This window comes from Pelophylax lessonae (genome assembly GCF_965119305.1).
Source record: "Pelophylax lessonae genome assembly, chromosome: 4".
Classification (NCBI taxonomy): Eukaryota; Metazoa; Chordata; class Amphibia; order Anura; family Ranidae; genus Pelophylax; species Pelophylax lessonae.
The window spans coordinates 177,020,657-177,042,904 of record NC_138771.1 but is presented as its reverse complement, the minus strand read 5'-3'; the positions used below and the strand labels follow the sequence as shown (position 1 = coordinate 177,042,904).

Here is a 22,248-nt window from a genome sequence, read left to right as displayed (position 1 = left end):
GCGCTCCCCAGGCTCCATGACCATAAAGGGTTAAACGGAACCGTGCTGCTCAGCAAAAAAACATTTTTTTTATTTTTTTTTTTAAACAGAAGGCCCCCCCCCCCTGTGTACTGCTGGGGCACTGCAAGAAGCACCCACGGCGCTGTATACAACAAGGGAAGGATAGTGTACCCCCAGAGACTCACCACCCGAGCTGGAAAGGTTCAAAAGATCTGCCACACTGCTGGAAAGAGGAAGAGGAAACGCTGACCTGACACTAGAGGCCCCCACAGCCTCAGCACTATCTCGGACTACAGGAAAATGGCTGCCAATGCAAGTATATAGGGAAACCAAAAACATGGCCGCTGAACCACAGAGGCCACGGAAAAATGTCCCCACCACGTGCCACTGCATGGGACCCTGGATCCCAGGGAACCCCAGGGAAATAAATTTCAGACCCCCAGGGAAATAAATTTCAGACCCCATGAGGGGACCCCCTAGGAAACCCCCGGCAGCACCCAGGTACAGATACCCCTAACAGGGACCGACAGCGGCATCACCCACCTCTCCTCCAGCCCAGCACAATGTAGCCCCCCTACCCAATTTCACCCATGCCCCCAAACAGGGGCCCGGGGGGGGGGGGGACAGGGGAAGGATGAGGGCATCCAAAATTTAAGGGGGAACCCCGCAAGGAGGAGGAGGAAGCACAAGAGGGAGAAAGGACACGGGGGCCTGCGACCACCCCAACAATTCTGCAGGAAGGCAGGGGGGACACTACTCACCATACCATGGTCACCAGGCGGGCGCAACTCCAAGCAGTCCACCGCACCATCTTGGAATGAGGTGCTGCGGCCTGAGGTACGCTGCAACTCTGGTCATGACTGCTGTCGTGACCAGGGCTAAGCGACCTCGTGAGGTGTATACACTCGGCGGTCAGCCCCCCTCCAGTGGGGCTATGTCGCAGCCAACTTAACGTGGAGCTAGTAGTTGGGTCACGCTCGCAGACCAGACTGGGAAGACCGTAAGGATCTAGAATATCCAGTGGGTCGCCCAGTCCAACTGTTCATTGTAGTTCTCACAGGAACAGTTGATTGTAGTTCACACAGGAACAAAAAATAATAAAGAAAAAGTAAAAAATTCCTTTTAAATAGGAAAAAAAGCTAGGCCTGCAAAGCGCAGGTACTTACTCCTGACTAGGCAGAAAAAACTGGAAGTCCTACAGCAGGAAGTGATAGTATACCCTCTGTGACTGCCCCAGGGGCGTGACCAAAAAGGTTTCCGCCTAGTCTTACTCCTGAAGAGTGACAGTATAATACCCAATGGTCTGAAGAATTGAAGCTGTGTCTGTCAGAGGAAGAAAGAGAAATAATGTTTTTTTTTTTTTTTTATAAAGGGTTCAGCTTTTATGGAGACACTAATATAAATAGACCCCACTTTGCAAATGCAGCAGTCTCTAAATGATTGCATGTATGGATAACTAAGCTCAATAATGATCATCAACAAAGTATGATTTTTCAGCAGGTCAGTTGTCAGCAATCATTCTTAGCCTGCAATCATTGTTTAGTTATTGGAATGTTTGCTGAATCTTCTAATATAACCACCCTGTGTATGTGACAAGCATTATGCAGCTTTATTGTTGTTTGTAATAAATATTCTAATTTATTCCTCCTTCAGTCTAGCCATCTAGTGTATTAGTCTGTGGCCATCTTGCTATGCCAATAAATGCACTTTGTAATACATAAACCACTATCATGTTATGTGTGGGTGTTTCTTTAAACCATACTTATCTGTTTATATATTATAGTTTGCAGAATTGATTAGTCATAATGATATAGCACACTTGTGACTTTAATAAAAAACGGTTGGATTAGTCATCATAACATAGCACACTTAAAGTTAATGGCATATTATCATTTATAAGCTCACTGTTGTCTGTTGATTATTAATTACTATTAACTACTTCTGGGCCGGAAGGTTTTACCCCTTAATGACCAGGCCATTTTTGGCGATTCTGCACTGCGTTACTTTAGCTGACAATTGCGTGGACATGTGACGCTGTACCCAAATAAAATTGATGTCCTTTTTTTCCCACAAATAGAGCTTTCTTTTGGTGGTATTTGATCACCTCTGTGTTTTTTTTACTTTGTGCGCTATAAAAAAAAAAAGAGCAACAATTCTGAACACCCAGGCGATCCGATTCCAGTGTGAACCAAAAAAAGGGTCCCGCACCATTTTGGTACGAATGCAATAAGATTTCAGCCATACATTTTCTATGACCAGAATCGCATCGCACAGACATCGCATGTGATCTGCACAGCATTGCGGTGCGAATCACATGCGATGTCTGGCATCGCACTAGTGTGAACCGGCACTGAAAGCTTTTCACATGTGCTTTGTAAAAATAAAATACCTCTAATGGTTGTTGCCCCATAGCTGGCTGCTGTTGCATTTGGTAAAACTTTACTGTCATAAAAATTCTGACAAATCTGGGCTTTATGGAAGAGTGACAAGAAGAAAGACATTGTTGAAAGAAAGCCATATGAAGTCCCATTTGCAGGAAGCCATGTGGGGGACACAGCAAACATGTGGAAGAAGGTGTTCTGGTCAGATGAGATCAAAATTGATCTTTTTGGCCTAAAAGCAAAATGCTATGTGTGGCGGAAAACTAACACTGCACATCACCCTGAACACACCATCCCCACCGTGAAACATGGTGGTGGCAGCATCATGTTGTGGGGATGCTTTTCTTCAGCAGAAGAAGGTAAGCTGGTCAGAGTTGATGGGAAGATGGATGGAGCCAAATACAGGGCAATCTTAGAAGAAAACCTGTCAGAGTCTGTAAAAGACTTGAGACTGGGGTGGAGGTTCACCTTCCAGCAGCACAACAACCCTAAACATACAGCCAGAGCTAAAATGGAATGGTTTAGATCAGGCATGTCCAACCTGCGGCCCGGGGGCCACATGCGGCCCAGAACCCCAGGCAATGCGGCCCACTGCCCTCTTGCAATTTTTTTTTGCTGGGGAGAGGAAGGAAGTCAGGTCGGGAGCATGGCCACAGTGGCTTCCAACTAACGGTAGGCAAAGGCTGCCTCGGGGGGGGGGGGGGGGACGAGCATGTGCAGTGTTTCTGACTCTTACCACCATGACCACTTCAAATCACTGAAGTGTTCATGGTGGTTAGAGTGTTCCTTTAATATCTCTCAGAAGAAGTAAACCTCTGTATACTGATTCAATTTCATTTGATCATCCTCTAGTTGTGTTAAATTAGTGTGGGGGGTGCGGGAAGGATGCGGCGGCATTTTATTACTTGTATACCTTAACTGTAGTATATATTTTATATGCGGCCCAAGAAAATTTCTCTACACTCAATGTGGCCCAGAGAAGCCAAAAGGTTGGACACCCATGGTTTAGATCAAAGCATATTCATGTGTTAGAATGGCCCAGTCAAATTCCAGAACTAAATCCAATTGAGAATCTGTGGCAAGACTTGAAAACTGCTGTTCACAAACGCTCTCAATCCAATCTGACAGAGCTTGAGCTATTTTGCAAAGAAGAATGGTCAAACATTTCACTCTTTATTTGTGCAAAACTGGTAGAGACATCCCCAAAAAAGACTTGCAGCTGTAATTGCAGCGAAAGGTGGTTCTACAAAGTATTGACTCGGGGGGTGAATACAAATGCACGCCACACTTTTCACATATTTATTTGTAAAACAAATGTTGAAAACCATTTATCATTTGCCTTCCACTTCACAATTATATGCCACTTTGTGTTGGTCTATCACATAAAATCCCAATAAAACACATTCATGTTTTTGGTTGTAACATAATAAAATGTGGAAAATTCCAAGGGGTATGAATACTTTTCCAAGGCACTGTAAGTTATGAACAAGCAGATTTATTGAAATACACCCAAAAAGATGTTTTTCATGGCTATTCCACCACTTCCGCAGTTTTATTATGTGACCATAAAAAGTTCCACGCTTATCACAATCTTGTACCAGGCATACATGGTTTAAAATTTGTCTGGTTCAGAAGAGATCGGCATAAATTCGTTCCATGTATGGGCTACCCGGTGTTAGGTTTTTCCTAAGGCTACGTTCACATGTGGGCGTAGCGGATCACGGGCAGAATCACCGCGATTCTGCCCGCGATCCGGATTTATTGCAAATCACGAGACGCCTGTGCGATGCCCGTGATTTGCAATGGCACCCCAAACGCTGTGCGATGTTGCTGCGATTTCCGCCTGCCGAATCGCGGTAACATCGCGCAAACAGAATCGCGGGACGCATGACACACAAAAGAAGCTCCTGTACCTTTTTGGGTGTCATGCGTCCCGCGATTCTGTTTGCGCGATGTTACTGCGATTCGGCAGGTGGAAATCGCGCAACATCGCACAGCGTTTGGGGTGCCATTGCAAATCACGGGCATCTCACAGGCGCCCCGCGATTTGCAATGATTTCGGATCACGGGCAGAATCGTGGTGATTCTGCCCATAATCCGCTACGCCCACATGTGAACGTAGCCTAAATGATCGGTGCTGCCAGCTATATAGGAAGGCTCTCTGCTGGCAGAACACAATAGCACTGCAGGTGTGATTCCCTTTTCCAACTCAAATGTGTTTTTTTTTTTTTCTTTCAATCCGCTGGTCTTTGTTTTTTGTTGCCCTTTTGAGAAAACCATGTCACAACCTAGCATTCACTACTTTTTAGCATGCAGCAAAGCATCTTACCCATTGCATGTGTACAACCTTGTCTGGCTGCCTGTGCAGCTTGAAAGGGGGGCGGTTGGGTCAGTTTACCGCCCCCCCAACTGCAAGTGTACACATAACCTTTCAGCGCCAGAAGTTTGCTCACAGTGGTAAAACGGATTCATGACAGTAAGAGCTAACCAAAAAATCCAGCAGCAGAAGTCAAATATGGGACCACAATCATTAGAGGTATTTTATTCTTTCAAAGCAATCATCAAAATATAGTTTTTTTTAGGGGTTCAGCTTTTATGGAGACACTAATATAAATAGACCCCACTTTGCAAATGCAACAGTCTCTAAATGATTGCATGTATGGATAACTAAGCTGAAAAATGATCATCAACAAAGTATGATTTTTCAGCAAGTCACTTGTCAGCAATCATTCTTAGGCTCCATGTACACGGGACGCTGGAAATGGCCGTTTAGGAGCAGTTGGGCGTTTTTTTTAGAAGCCCCTGAACCCATCTACATTTTATCTTATCTGTCCATGTACACCAGGTCGTTTGCGGTCGTTTGCGGGCAGTTGCGTTCAGGGACTGTTTTTAGAACACAATTATTTGCGTTCGAATGTGTGTTTCCCGGCGTTTCAAACGCAAAAACGCGTCCGAACGCGACCGAACGCGATGACCCGCTTTTGGCGTTCGCGTTTTTCCATTTTAAAGGGGAATAATTTTTTTGACCTCTAGGAACGGCTCTAAACGCAAACGCCTGCTAAACGCGGGTACAAACGCGACCGAACGGACATTTCAAACGTCCTAAAAATTCCAGCATTCAAAGGGACTTTTAACAACGTCCCGTGTACATGGACCCTTAGCCTGCAATCATTGTTTAGTTATTGGAATGTTTGCTGAATCTTCTAATATAACCACCCTGTGTATGTGACAAGCATTATGCAACTTTATTGTTGTTTGTAATAAATATTCTAATTTATTCCTCCTTCAGTCTAGTCATCTAGTGTATTAGTCTGTGGCCATCTTGCTATGCCATTAAATGCACTTTGTAATACATAAACCACTATGATGTTATGTGTGGGTGTTTCTTTAAACCATACTTATGTGTTTATATATTACAGTTTGCAGAATTGATTAGTCATAATGATATAGCACACTTGTGACTTTAATAAAAAACGGTTGGATTAGTCATCATAATATAGCACACTTAAAGTTAATGGCATATTATCATTTATAAGCTCACTGTTGTTTGTTGATTATTAATCACTATTAACCACTTCTGGACCGGAAGGTTTTTCCCCCTTAATGACCAGGTCATTTTTTGCGATACAGCACTGCGTTACTTTAACTGACAATTGTGCAGACGTGCGACTCTGTACTCAAATAAAATTGATGTACCAGCTATCATCCACTTCATTTTTGCTTCAAATCTTGGTTGCATAGGAGCACAATGAAGGAGCCATGCATGTAGTGTAACCTTTACACAGAAGCTTGCTAGTACTATCAAAATGTTTTTGGTAATTAGAAATTAAGGTTTTCAGAAGATATTTACTTTTAAATGGCAAACTAGAATGTCTGTTGTTAATTGTGCAAAATATAATTACCTCTTATATTGGTGAAAATACATGTAATGACCAATGTAATTCAAAGATGTTTAAACCCTAGGCGAGAGGTATCTAATGCACCCATGCTTTTTTAAGTCCTTGTAAACCCTCACATATACCCAGTGAAGTGAACAACCTCAGATGATACACAGAGATTAAACAAATCCTCCTACATGGGTTTTACTTGTTTATCTGCTGTCTTCTCCTCTCTACAACCCTACAAAAGTGCAGATCATGGCAGAAATCTTTCTCCATCTGTCAGCAGCACCAAGGAGTGGGCGGAGAGGCTGCAGTTACGGTGTGTGAAAGCTGATTGGAGGAAAGGAATATTCCCGCTTCACACAGCAGAAGAACTGTATTGTATATAGACAAGCATCATTCTGAGCTCTTCCCCTCCACCATTCCTCCTGACACATGAAATAAAAACTTTTTAGAAGTTACTCATGCTGATAACAGAGGAATGAAGCACCAGAGAGAAACAACACTTAGAGCTTTGGAGAGAGATAAGTAAACACTACAGATATATGTGCGTTGCTCCGATTCCAGGACTGAGGTTTACAACCGCTTTAAGCCCTCCCTGTTTTAATCTTTACTAGCAGTTCCTTGGCTTCCTTAAAATAACCTGCTGTTGCTTTTACTGAACTTGTTGACTTCACTTTAATTTCTCTACTATGGGAAGATAACTGGTAGTATTACATTGATACATTTTTTATTATTACAACATAGTGAAGCTAGGAAATTCTCTTTAATCTTTCATTCATCTTTTATCTATTCTCTTGCATCTATTTATGCAGTGGCACAAAGCCGGCAGCAGCTTCCCCAGTCTTGTGTTTGCTCCCAGAAGGCAGTTCTGTCAAGGAAACGAATAATGAAGAAAAAAGTCATTCCAAAGAACACAGTGGTAACACCAGTTCATAGTGTACACAGCATGAGTGTGAGGGAACATAAAACTGTGGTACTTCCAGAAAAGGCCAGTCTGTTACAAGCAGAGCATGTCAAGAAAGAAGAGAATCATGTGCCAGGATTTGGTATTGTTGTCAACTCGTCATCTTCCGACGTAAGTTGCAATTCAAAGGTTAATTAGTTCCTTTGGCCTTCATGAAAGTAATGCATTTCACACAGCTTCTCATTACACCAAAGCTAAAAACATTAGCATTTGTCCTTTACAGTCTATTTTCTCTTTCCCATAAATACTCAGATGATGGATATTTAAATGGTGCCTTATGAAAATGTAATAATTTTCGAACTGTCACATCATCTTAATACATTAACATTATAGGAATATATTTAAATCCAATTTTATTATTACAAAGTATGGAATCTCTAGCTACATCATGTGATTTCAAAGATAATATATGTATTGTTTTAATGCTATTTTGGTAGTATGTGTTGGTAGTGTTCATTTGATTGTGGTACACCAGCCCTCTACGGTAAGGGGTTAACTCTCACTGTCATTGACCACCAATGTAAGGAGAGGGTTAACTCACACTGTCACTGACCGCCAATGTAAAGAGAGGGTTAACTCACACTGTCACTGACCACCAGTGTAAGGAGGGGGTTAACTCACACTGTCACTGACCACCAATGTAAGGAGGGGGTTAACTCTCCCTGACACTGACCACCAATGTAAGTAGAGGGTTAACTTTCACTGCCACTGACCACCGATGTAAGGAGAGGGTTAACTCACACTGTCACTGACCACCAATGTAAGGAGAGGGTTAACTCTCACTGACACTGACTACCAATGTAAGGAGAGGGTTAACTCACACTGACACTGACCACCAATGTAAGGAGAGGGTTAACTCACCGACAATGACCACCAATGTAAGGAGAGGTTTAACTCACACTGTCACTGACCACCAATGTAAGGAGAGGGTTAACTCACACTGACACTGACCACCAATGTAAGGAGAGGGTTAACTCACCGACAATGACCACCAATGTAAGGAGAGGTTTAACTCACACTGTCACTGACCACCAATGTAAGGAGAGGGTTAACTCTCACTAATACTGACCACCAATGTAAGGAGAGGGTTAACTCTCACTGATACTGACCACCAATGTAAGGAGGGGATTAGCTCACACTGTCACTGACCACCAATGTAAGGAGAGGGTTAACTCTCACTAATACTGACCACCAATGTAAGGAGAGGGTTAACTCTCACTGATACTGACCACCAATGTAAGGAGGGGGTTAGCACACGCTGTCACTGACCACCAATGTAAGGAGAGGGTTAACTCTCACTGACACTAACCACCAATGTAAGGAGAGGGTTAACTCACACTGTCACTGACCACCAATGTAAGGAGAGGTTTAACTCACACTGTCACTGACCACCAATGTAAGGAGAGGGTTAACTCTCACTAATACTGACCACCAATGTAAGGAGAGGGTTAACTCTCACTGATACTGACCACCAATGTAAGGAGGGGATTAGCTCACACTGTCACTGACCACCAATGTAAGGAGAGGGTTAACTCTCACTAATACTGACCACCAATGTAAGGAGAGGGTTAACTCTCACTGATACTGACCACCAATGTAAGGAGGGGGTTAGCACACGCTGTCACTGACCACCAATGTAAGGAGAGGGTTAACTCTCACTGACACTAACCACCAATGTAAGGAGAGGGTTAACTCACACTGTCACTGACCACCAATGTAAGGAGAGGGTTAACTCTCACTGCCTCTGACCACACATTCAATAAGGGAGTCAACTCACACTGTCACTGACCACCAATGCAAGGAGAGGGCTAACTCACACTGACACTAACCACCAATGTAAGGAGAGGGGTAACTCACACATTCACTGACCACCAATGTAAGGAGAGGGTTAACTCACACTGTCACTGACCACCAATGTAAGGAGAGGGTTAACTCACACATTCACTGACTGCCAATGTAAGGAGAGGGTTAACTCACACTGTCACTGACCACCAATGTAAGGAGAGGGTTAACTCACACTGTCACTGACTGCCAATGTAAGGAGAGGGTTAACTCACACTGTCACTGACTGCCAATGTAAGGAGAGGGTTAACTCACACTGTCACTGACTGCCAATGTAAGGAGAGGGTTAACTCACACTGTCACTGACCACCAATGTAAGGAGAGGGTTAACTCTCACTGCCTCTGACCACCAATGCAAGGGGGGATAAATTGCGCTGCCACTGACCACCATTGTGGGGGGGTTATTCTTTCACTCACTGACACCAATGTTGGGGGTTGTTATTGAACTCCCTCACACCAATACTGGGGGTTATTAGTGAACCACTGGTACCAATGCTGAGGGTTATTATTGCACTCACTGACACCAGTGCTAGAGGTTGTTATCTTGCACTCACTGACACTAATGCTGGGGGTTAATATTGCAATCACTAACACTAATGCAATCATAATATTTCAATCACTAATACCAATCCGTTGCAATACACTGCATAAATGCAAAAAATGCAGCAGAACCAACATTTTTCGATGTTGAGGTGCAGAAATACACTGCTGTTGGGTGGCCCTCTGGAGGTGTTGGAAGCCACACTTGAGGCCCTCTATAATTTTCAGTTTGACCACCACTGGTATAGATTTTGCTTACTATATTTTTCACATAATGTTTCTTTCAGAGGAGTAACTATTTCAGGATACACACGGCCTGAAAATTGTCAGAAAACGGTCAGATTGACAGGAACTGGCCAACTTTCGACCCGTGCGTACATCTCCCTGTCCGACAGAAACCTGTCTCTTGACTTGCTTCTGACAAACAGGCATGCTGGATCCGATCAGCTCTTGCAGCTAATGGCTGGCAGCGCTGATCCATGTTTCCTGGTGGGGGGGAGGGGGGGCAGTACACAATAGCACAGCAGGGGAGATCCCTGTACTAACATTGCTTGTGTTAGTACAGTGATCTGTCATTTTTTGTTTCGTTCAGCCCTCTGGGTTGAACAAAATAACTTGTGTACAAGGCTTAACTCACCAGGGACCAGGCTGCAAGAGACAAAATACATCTTTGGAAATATAATGACATCATAATATTTACACAATGCTGTCATCTTGTAGGGTGAAAGGAGATTATACTTGCCTGTAAACACTGGGAAGATATAGAGAAAGTAAGGGCTCTTTCACACGGTCCGCCTCCGTAGGCGGATCCGTGTTGCTCAGCGGGGATCGATCCGCGATCCCCGCTGAGCCGGGCGGATGACAGCTCCGTCTCCGCTTGCAGAGCGGAGAGGGAGGTGTCTCAGCACCCGCTGCCCTCTATGGGGGATCGGATGAGAGCGGACCGCTTGTCCGCTCTCATCAGATCCGCTCCGCTCCGATTACTGAACGGATGGAAAAATAGGGTTTCATCCGTCCAGATTTCAGCACAGGATCGGATGCGGATAGCAGCGGGTGTCAGCGGAGGTGTCCTCCGCTGACACCCGCTGCCCCATAGAGCTGCATGGAGGATCCGATCAGATCCGCCTAAAAAACTGACAGGCGGATCTGATCGGATCGCCCGTGTGAAAGAGCCCTTAAAGTGATAACCTATCTTATGTAATCATGTAGTTTGTTTAAAATAAAAGATTACTTCCCGTTTTTGTCTAGTAATTGTGGATTGTAGACATGTTAATATCTATATTCATTGCATTATTTTACTTTTATAGCCAGATGTGCAGTTGGCTGAAGGGTTTGATGTCTTCATGCCGAAATCCCAGCTTGACTCCATACTATCCAATTACAAGAGGTCAGGGAGCCTTCTCTTTAGAAAACTTGTCTGTGCTTTTTTCGATGATAAAACTTTGGCAACATCACTACCCAATGGGAAACGGAAGCGTGGACTCAATGACAACAGACAAGGATTGGATCAAAATATTGTGGGAGCGATAAAAGGTACACACAGCTCATAATGCTTGATTTATTTTCCTGAGTCACGTGGTATGAGTTCCGATTGTATGGAAAGTATTTATATAGTGTTATAACCAAGGAAAAGTAATTTGAGAAACATACAGGGACAAAAGTTTACTTTTTAAAAAGAAGGAGATACAGGCAACCCGCATATTGCCTCTAATTTTTTATCCTAGCATTATTTCTGTGTACCAGGCCGTAAAAATCCCTATGATCAGTTGAAAATTGTAGCGCCTTGTTCCCTAGACTGCCAGTTTAAATGTCCCTTATTAAAATAATATTCATACCCTAATCTCCCACTGAAATCTAGCTCAATGTGGCTTCAGAAATATATACAAAGAGTACAATGGGTTAAACTGATTTGACAAACTAGAAAACATACAATATCCAGGGAAATTGTGTGAAGTGTTCTTGCCGCCACCGGTAGTCTCGCTCACCCTCTAACTATTTCCAGGCCCCACTCTAGTGTTGAACATTCCGCCATTCATTCCTATGGGGCCAATTTCACCAAATTTTGCCACAAAAACGACGATATTTCGCAAACCATTTGGCGAAACCTTCCAAAAAGTAAAAGCAAGGCGGTCGGGAATGATCCGCTCGTTTCGGCATATTACTTGTCTATGTAGTGTAAAAACTGTGGGAGGAGTTAGGGTGCCAAGTTTTCCCATAGGCTTTCACTATAATAAGAATAACATATGTGTGAAAGAAAAGTAAGTGTACTTGCCAGTGTACTTTAGCATCATCATAGACCTTTATTAAATTGCATACAGCAAGGCTCTGTAGTTTGTTGCAACTCTTCTGTATAGATTTTTTTTTTTTTTTAAATTCTGCTTATTGCTTTTAACAGAAGTATACAATATACACAACAGTTACAATCGTAACCACCAACTGAACATACAGCACACTGCATCAGCACAAACAGTCAGTACAGGTGTGGAAATCAAGGCATACAAGTCCATTACAAAGGAGTTATAGTGGTACATAGAATATCATTGTTTATGTTACTATACGTTATTTCACATTTACATGCAAACCAGCCTTTCCAGTGAACGTGACAGTGACGGGGGTTGAGACAAACTACAGTATAACATTGATAATATGCATATAAGGTAGTTTGTTTGGAGTAATAATTGTGTTTAACTATGAACGTGCCCGTTTTAATCTGTGTGTTATTTTGGCTGACTTAACCCAAAACAGCATATAAACAAAGTGTTCTGTATAGATCACAGAAGAAAGGGAGGTTATCTAGTCAGCTAAATAATGGAAGGGCGCATGTAATAATGTGATCATAGATATTTATTGGAAAAATTTCAGAGGTATCAATATACATCCGTGCAAAGAATAGTGTCAGTGAGAACAATCAGTGTGGATATCAAGAAACAAGACAAACATAACATGTAACAGATAGTAACAAAACCGTCCGGCATGTACAAGTTGCATCAAGAATTAAAGGATATAATAGATGGGGTCCTATATGTCAATTGGGTACATAATAGGTAATTCTTGGAAACGCTCCTTGCGGGGTGTGGATCGATCTTGGGACTGGTAGCAGTGCTGCTCAGTTGTACTGGGTATTGTATCCGATGGATTCGGTTTAGGTGCATCCAGTCATGCTTATGACCATTGGGGAGAGGGTTGGAAATCGTTCCAGTGAATGTAGGCAGCTTTCGGGAGATGTCCTGGTGGGGGGGGGGGGGTAAAGGGGGGGTTTTAATTTTCCCTTAACGTTGCTGTTGGGTGGTATAGGCACCAATCGTTTAGCATGTGCGGGGTTCTTAGATGGGGACTATGCAGAAAACTGACAGCTAGTGTCTAGGTCTCTGACGGCGGTAGTGCCGTTTCTTCACCCCTATCTTTAGGCAGAGTGTCACTCCCGGATTTACTGTGTAGTTAGCCTATATACTTGTGAGAGGGTATTAGGTGGTAGCGTGGGACTTATGCAGAGCTTCGAGTGCCGAGTCGGTGCATCCGAGTTCCACCAGCCGCGTGTGGGGTAATGGCGGATGTGCGGTTGTGTTAAGTCAGTTGCTCTGACAGCCTTTCGGCTGTTTCTTCACCCCTGAATGTAAGACACAACATTGATAATAGTTTTTTGTTTTAATAAGATTTAGAGTGGTAGTAAACACTGCTTGATTACTAGTACCTACAGGTAAGCTTATAATAAAGCTTACCTGTAGGTACAAGGCATATCTCCTAAACTTGTACCATTTAAGAGAAATTGCCATTTAAAGCAGCCGGTTGCCGTCACTGCAGGATTGATGTAATTGCGGCTTAGCCATTCAAACAGCCGGAAACCATGAACCCAGAAGGAAGACCGGGTGAAGATGGTAGCCTTATCAGGGGTGACCGCGCACCGATGGAGGGCTTCGTTTTTTTTTTTTGTTTTTTGTTTTTTTTAAACAAATTTTATTGGAAGTTTTCAAAACATATGTAGCAGGGCTTCATTTTAAGGCAAGTCTGACGTAATGTATACAATGCATAATAGCACATTACTACAATAATTTGCAGGGGGAAGTTTTTCTTGACACTTTACTACCACTTTAAGTCAAGTAAAATATACAGAACTATACATTATTTCAAATCTACCACTTACAGACTTGTTACAATGTCATCATAATGTTAAGATTTTTAGATGCGTTACTATTTATCTGTAAGACGGTACATCTTGTTAGAAGTGTTCATTTTAAGGTAAGTCTGTCATAATATGCTAGTATGCGGTGCAACCTAGCACATCATGCCATTATGGTTTTTTTTTTACTACCGCTACTTGACCCAGCATTCACTATATCTGCTCTCCCACAGTACACAGAACATGGAAATGCAATAGTTTAGTAAATATTAACTGCTAAATACCTTTTTTCATCAGCAGTTAGAGCAGTCTTGTGACTTCTATCAGTGTCTGGGTAAAGCTTGCAGGAGGAGTTTTCATTCTCAGGTGTCACTGAGACCTGAAAGACTCCATCCCTGAAACTCCAAGACTATAATGAATGTGCTCACGTTGGATTCAAGTATTGAATTCCCTGGAAAGTAGTTGGTATCAGGATGGTGTATAGTAAGGTGTCATCGGTTGGAAGCACACCAGTTTTTTTAACATGTATTAATAAAATATATACATTTTTTATAAACATTTTTTCATTTGTATGATCGAACATAAAAAATGCCTAAAAATATTCAGGGGAAACACGTTTGTATATGTGTAAATAATATGTGTTTGGTTTTAAAGGGATGAGCTGGCAACCCTTGTCACTGGGTGTCACATGATACACTAGGGACAGAGGGGCGCACAGAAATCACTAGAGACCCAGGACTGCACAAGGGTCATAAAATTTGCAGGACACACAGGAGTCACTAAAGAAATAGGAGCACATAGGAGTCACTGGAGACTCAGGAGCACAGGGAGGCGCTGAGGACAGGGAGTCCCTTTAACTAAAGCATTCAAATTATGGTGCCCACATATTATGCCAAATGTAGTTATTTAAACTGAAATGGTAGATCATCGCTTTTCCAACAGAAGTCATTGCTCTAGGTTCCTTCTGGTGCCAATTATATGACCAATGCTTTTCCATCTCTGCAGAGGAGGAAAATCAGGGTAGAGCTTGTAATTAGCTGGTCCTGTCTAAACATCAGTCCCTAAATCCCATTCAGCAAATATCTAATGATCAGTATTCTAGCAGTGAAGGGAACCCAGAACAGAGATTTCTGCAGGAAAGGTTAGCATTCTAATATTCCTGTTACCTGTTTGTTTGCATTAGGTTTGAGGCCATGAAAAGTCATATTCTCCCATATTTTAACATTTTACTACAGTGATAGGCAGAAGAACTTGTCTCTTATCTTCAAATCACTGCAGAGCATGTCTTTCCTGATCTTTGCAGCTAGTACTCATATGTGCTGCATTGTCTCTGTTCTTTTGTATTAGCAAGTTCAAATGAGGATGCACAAACACATCTCATCTGCAGAGTGATTGAGTCTTCATTACCATTTTGTATATGCAGCAGTTTGAGCTACTTTCCTCCAATATTATTAATGCAGTTTTTAGACACATTTAGGCTTATTCCCAGAAACTGTATGTTGCCGTCTTCTCACAGAAGAGACCGCGTTCCATCAATCTGCTTTTCTTTACAGTATGTTCTGCTTTTTCTTCAGTTTTCACAGAGAAATACTGTGCTGCTAACAATGTGGAAAAGGTCCCTGGCCCACGACATTGGGTGCAAATCCTCCAGGATCAGATCAAACTTGCCCGGCGCAGATTAAAAAGAGGCTGTGATCTAGGTGAGTAATTAGTGATAGCAAATACAGTATGTGGTTTTTAACTATTCACAGAAGGAACTATTTTGCACTAACCTTGTCACTATGCAGCAAAGAAAGACACACTTGGGTTGACTAACTAAAAGCAACGGTCCCCAACGGTCTGCCGGGGAGTGCTGGTGGATGGCTGAGCCGCTGTCCTTCTCCTACAGCCATGTCTCTTCTGCCACTGGCCAGTAAGATCGCTTCTCCTTTTGGCCAATCAGAAAAGGGGTCTCACAACCCTCTTCCTGATTGGCTGGGAGGAGAGTCAGTGTGACAATAGCGAATATTTATTCGCTATTGTGACACAACTGGGGGGGCTCAGGGCCCCGAGCCCACCCTTTTTTGAAGATTATCAGAGCCTCTGGCTTTAATTACGTGCTTCAAAAAAAAAAAAATCCCCATTGGAATCCATGCATCCGGCGCCCCGCATGTAGATTAGGGGGCTGGACGCATGGATAGGGGGGGCGGAGCCCCTGCACCCCCAATGGACGGGCCTCTCCTGTTCCCATAGCTTAAACGTTAACTCCACTTTCATGGGAAAAAAATTAGCACATAAAAAAAAAAACAATATAGCGTATACAATTGGGACACGATTAATATTGTAATTGAATGGTATTAAAAATGACCTTTCCTTTTCAATCTGCAGTGCTGTAACTTTCTGTAAAATGCAATGCAATATGCCTACCTGGAAGTGTTCTGTACACAAAATGTGTACAGAACGGCCCCGAGAAACATAATTTCCTGCACTAAGATACAAGTCAGATTTTTGTTATCCCCTGCAACAAAAATTTCATTTTTGGTAAGATACTTCCAATAGCAAATCACGTCTAAAGGGATGCAGACCCAGCAGGTTTCCTCATTGGAGCCCTACAGCTGCAGCAGCTGGTTGATAATTATGAAACCACTCCCATTAGACTCACTGAGCGCAGGGGCAGAGAGGAACAAACAGGGATTTCTTCAGAATAACAAAAGGTAGGAATCTGCAACAAAGTTTGTTAAAATCCTTGTAATGTACATATATCACCTAGAGGGGAATGTTTTTTTCTCAACAAAAGTGGAGTTATGCTTTATTTAACGAGGTGAAGCTCTGCTGACTTCCGTTATCCAATCATATGCAACTAAAACCAGCTGTAGACATGTCAAATCTCGACTGGTTTAACAGGGACTGGTCGAGATTCAAACCATGTATGGGCAAGCTGAATGTACCCAAGTTGATCAATCGATCAACTTGGGTACAACCAGCATGTTGTGAGAACACAGTGGCTCCATGGAACTGAATGTGTTAATGGAGGAATCAAGCGCTTTTCTTTCCTGCAATCCGTGGTTGCAGGAAAGAAAACGTCTCTATCTATGGCCGGCTTAAGCTCGGGGGAAAATTGCCTTGCAGAATGCAACTTCATTTACAAATTGAACAGTGTATTTGCCTATATTAATTCAACACCACTGAACATGTTTCCTTTTAAGCAAGCCATACATGGATCGAAATTCAGTCAGTTCAGCAGGGACCAGCTGAATTTCGATCCATGTATGGTCTAGCTGGTTATACACAATTCAATCTATCGATTGACTTGTGTACAACCAGCATGTCTGCTTTTTCCCAAATGATCAGTGCCGCTCGCTATAGCTGGCAGCACTGATTAATGTATTCTGCCAGTGGGGAAGGCTCCTTGCTGGCAGAATACAAAAGCTCAGCAGAGTGATTACCCCATTCGTATCCAATGTGTTGATGGGGAAATTAGTTCATTTTTTTTTTTTCAGCCTGCTGGTTATGTATGAATCATGTATAATCAGCCTTAGTTCCTAAAACTTCACAAGGAACAGTGTGCTCAGCTGCAGTTCAGACAAGGATTGCTAGAAAGTATGACAATTCGCCAAATAACAGCATTCCTGTCTGAGATGTTAGCACAGAAACTATTTTACAAAGAAGACAGTAGCTGAAGAGAAAAGTTCACCTTCCTAGTCCTCTGCTGTTAATGGACTCTCTTCATCAAGAAGTAATCCTAAAGCAGAGTTCCAGCTGTTTCTGTGTTTACTAAAAGTCAGCAGCTCCAAAAAGTGTAGCTGCTGACTGTTAATACACTCAATCACCTGTCCCACAATCCAATGATGCAGCCGCCCAAAGCCCCTCGTTCTCTCCCTCGGCTCTCCGCGGCACCGTCATTACTAGTGTGGGCACCCGGCTGTGACAGCTTGCAGCTTCACAGCCAGGTGCGCACTGCACATGCGTGTCCTGAATGGCCGGGCAAACTTCTGGGACCTGTCCCAGAAGATTGCAGGGAGGGAGGGGGAGAGGGGAACTTCTGCTCGAGCCTCCAAATGTGGCATTTCAGGGGGGTCAGGAGTCCTTTAAGCGAACGGGTGGAACTCTGCTTTCAGCATCTTTTTATGGTACTTAAGGTCTCTCTACAGGGCCAGTAAACCAGGTATGCCTAATACATACATACAGTCAGGATTGGATTAATCTATAAACAAAAAAAAGCACATGCTTAGGGCACCAAGGTAGGTGATAGCTTTTCCCCCAGCTAAGATGCTCTTTAGGCTGGGTTAACACATGCAAATTGTTTCCCCACATCCAATTCGCATGACAGGCAAATGTGACCGGCTCTCAATGGAGCCTGTTCACACAGGTTCGGGGCGATCGTGGTCCACATTCAAAATGGATCCTGTGTGCCTTTGGCTCAAATTCAGGCAAAAATTCAGACCTGATTAGCACCTGAACCAGTGAACGGGGATGCACCGGACCTCAGGCACAAACCCGTGGCCACACATGTGTGAATCCGGCCTAAAGGATCAGTGCACTTTAAATAGTGCACACTATCTCTAGCCACCATGCAGGTGGATTACATCCCCATAGACTTTTATGGGGCTCATCTTCCTTCATCTCCTGGCTGGTATACAGTTAAAAATGTATAAGTTGCTTGCTGGGTTTTATGTTTAAAGTTAATATGATTAACATCAAAGTGAGAATTTTTGGAATCAAGAGTTTTGAGTAGATTTTTCATTTTTCTTAAAGTGTGAACCTGTGAACATAAAAGTGAGGTTTGGAAACTCATGAGTGAAATCAAATAGACAGTAAAAATAATTGTACTATTTTTGTAATAATTTTACTATTCATGTATCAATGCAGCGATTTCCTTCATCCTTTCTAAAGAAATATCATCAGTCATTAGTTTGATTTTGATCCATGCCCAATCTTTTAAATATATTGAAAAGGTTTTTCTTGAATTTGGTTCCAGGGTTGGGCCTGGGGCTGACCTGAAAGAAAATTGAAGGTTTTCTGGATGTATTTGGATGCTTGAAAGGAACACTTCTAAATAGTGGTCATTCTAGCTGTGAGCAAGGATGGTCACATTCAACAGGGGCTGAGTGGGTCTTTAGGAGAAATTTAGGGAGAGCTCCTTAATGTTGAAGGCAATTATATGCTTCAAAGCAGCTGGGTATGGAAGATAGGCATTGACTCTGTTTTGCTGTTATGGAGTGTGTACATTGGTATTAATTTGTTTCTGCTTACTGGTTTAATCCTACCCATTCTTACTATTAAAGTCCACTCCAGTATCATTAAGCTCTTGTTCATTTTACATATGGACAAATTAGATGGATCAGGCTTTTAAAAATGTTGGTGTCACTTATTCATGGTGTGTGTTAGTAACAAGGACGTAGCTTGTAACAAGGTCGTTGTTCACCTACATTTATTTTGCACATCTAATACAGGTCAGCAAATTTCTATTTACCTCAATTGTACAGTGTGGATGAATGCTGTTCATGACTTGCTTTTCAGTATGTAAGGAGGAAAGGATTGTAACTACTCCTGACCAGCCCAGGTGAATAAACGAAAAAGAGTGGCCTCAGCCTACATGTCTCTACCAAACCATACATACTGATGCATTTTGCCCTGCCCACCGGGGCTTAGTAATAAGGTGGGATGAAATGCATCAGAGTATATGGTTTGGTGGAGACATGTAGGCTGAGGGCGCTGATTATAATTTATTCACCTGGGCTGGTTAGGAGTAGCGGCGATCCTTTCCTCTTTACATTTACTAACCCCCTGGATTGGTATTAGGACAAGCCTGCACCCCATGTTCTGGGGCACAGGGATTTGCTTTTACCTCTACTTTGAGCAGCGCCAAAAGCAATAAAACAGGTTGCTTTTCATTATGTTGTGTTTTTTCGAACACAGTGGGGTTGATTTACTAAACCTGGAAAATGCAAAATCTGGTGCAGCTGTGCATGGTAGCTAATCAGGTTCTAACTTCAACTTGTTCAATTAATCTTTGACAACAAAAAAAAAAAACCTGGAAGCTGATTTGTTTCTTTGAAGAGTTGGACCAGATATTGCATTCTCCAGTTTTAGTAAATCAATCCCAGGGTGTTCCGCCATTTAGAAGTCCAGTGCAAGAACTACAGTGGTAAATATAGTATTGATAATTAATGGAGACAGATCTTAATACCTATGTATTGCATGTATCCAGGATTGATCAGTTCCCTAAATGCACTTAAAATATTTAAACAATTAGAGGATTATTAAACATGCATGAAAGAACTGGCTGCACTTTGGAAGTAATGCAGTCGAACATTTTTAATAACTGTTTTTTATGAACTCTTGTTTAAATTGCTGGGAGGTATACTTAATGTAATATTCTTTCTGAATTATTTTATTTCTTCAGGAAATCCTCTGCAAACCACTGATAATGAAATGTGGCTTCATTCTAAGACTGGGTATTAAGTCACATGTATGAAGTATGTGTCATGAGAAGATGCTCTGGACATGAATTCCTGATAATTTCAGCAGAGTGCATTTCCTACTGTCACGAAGAATGTCACTTTAAATTGTTGTACTGCTATAATGAAACATGGACAGTGTGGATAGATAGGTCTGTATAGCAGAGGAAAACTGCTGTTGTTGTTTTGGTGGCTTGTTAGCAGAGCTACAAATACCCTACTTATGGCAAAAAAAAGCATTTTGTGGCATTGAACTATCAAAGCACTTAGCTCTTTTTAAGAGCCATTAGGAATACATGTGATACGAAATTTTATCCCAACTGCAACAATTTGTGGAGTCATTTATAAATATGTTATAAGAACTTTTACAGAAGAAATGTCTTACAAGAAAATATGGTTCACATTTGTCAGAGATGGCACTTATTGTCAGTAAAGAAATGGTAGCATTAACTTACATTTACAGTTAATTTGCATTAACAGAAACAGTGAAGTTCTGGATAACTTCATTTGTGTACTTTACTAGAAAACACGATAGATGTGTAACTGTCCAGGTACACCCATAGTCCTTTAGAAAATGGCAATTAAAAATAGTAGGCATTCCACTTTATTGTTTTCAGTTATGAGCAGTGTAAAGCTGAAAGGCAAATACACAGTTTAAATTAAATTTAAGGGCTGTGTTACATGCCAAAGGATTTGTATTTCTGTCCATCTATTCCTGAAATGTATGCAGTTCTACTACATAGCACAGCCATCATGGTGACCAAGCTTTTCTCTGCAGCAGCCAGGTCACCTCCATGCCCTCAGCCTGTGATTGGACATTGAAGGAGCAGCAAAAGACTGATTAACTTATTACTCTGCCCTATCCACCTGTGAGCAAGTTCCCTGCCAGCATCTGTAAATGCAGGACACTATAAAGGCCCAAAGTATGGCCCCCTACCTCCTAGAAACAGTGCTGATATAAAGGGAATTAAAGAGGCTGAAATTAAGTTAAGTAAATACATAACTGCATTCATTGGTGTTTTTTTAACATCTACCTGGAGTTCAGCTATGTACAAGATATGTATGAAGGGTGAGGATTTCCACTACTTCTTAAATTGCTAGTTGCCTGGCTGGTATGTTAACCATTTGGCTTCAATACTTCTTCACTGACCTTGGACAAGTATGCAGATCAGGAAGGTTAGAGTAAAGTTAAATGTATTTATCCAATGGGAGGCATGACAGTAAGGCAACTATGGCAATAATGGCATTTTTAGGAATAGTTCCCTTTAAGCCCGAGCACCGTCCCATATCTGTTTCTTTAGGGTACACCCATTTAATGTATTCTTTCTATAAACTGGTCAGGTTGGGAAAAGTTTTGTGTCACTTGAGCCTGTCACATCTAGTATTGTCACAGCCTACCCTTGTCGCATTGCCATAGTAACACTTAATCAGTATAAAGTACACATAACTAAATCAGACCTTATATATGATGCTTTAAAAATTACAGTAAAACTTTCATCACATGCCAATTACTGTGCCTGCCTCCACTTCTCCCCTCTTTTAAATGGACCTTAACCCAAAAAGGAAAGTTCAGCTTTCTCTTCCCCCCCACCTATATCACTTTTACAGTAGCTTTCCTATTTTTTTAGAGAGTGGGTACCTTTTTAACTAGGTATCCACTTATACTTCCGCAATCTATGTGAGAATTACATAAACTTGGATACTTGGCTCACACCCTCCAACCCCCACCAGCAGCTGCAGCCTTTATGAACACATCACAAGTGCTGAAGGACTAGTCTTGCTGCACTGCTGTGCCATGCACATGTGCAGTGGGCAGCCAGCTGTGAGACATCAGGAAGTCACAGCCAGCTCCCAAATCCAAGATAGTGGATTTTTTTTTTTTTAAACCAAGGCGAAGTTCCTCTTTAACTAACTGTAAGCTTTAAGCAGAAAAAAGGGTCAGTCCACCAAACCCTAATTTTTCAGTTTTAAGTAGATGCCAACTAGCTATTTCATTTGTCTCTTAGGGACTCCAGTGGTGGAAGCTTTGTACCTACCCTCTGCAGCTTAGTAAAAAAGATTTTATTTTATTATAAAAAAA

The 22,248-nt window shown here is 42.2% G+C and overlaps 1 protein-coding gene across 1 annotated transcript in view; it reads left to right on the top strand.

Annotated features, from left to right (window-relative positions):
• The window catches only part of BEND7 (BEN domain containing 7), a 123,616-nt gene extending 102,582 nt beyond the window's left edge, over positions 1–21,034 (top strand). The window contains exons 5-8 of the mRNA XM_082255413.1: positions 7,078–7,340; positions 10,919–11,144; positions 15,303–15,428; positions 20,114–21,034. Of these exons, the coding sequence (XP_082111539.1) occupies positions 7,078–7,340; positions 10,919–11,144; positions 15,303–15,428; positions 20,114–20,172 (674 nt within the window). The 3' untranslated portion in view covers positions 20,173–21,034. The remainder of the gene's footprint in view (positions 1–7,077; positions 7,341–10,918; positions 11,145–15,302; positions 15,429–20,113) is intronic.
• The last annotated feature ends 1,214 nt before the right edge of the window (positions 21,035–22,248 follow it).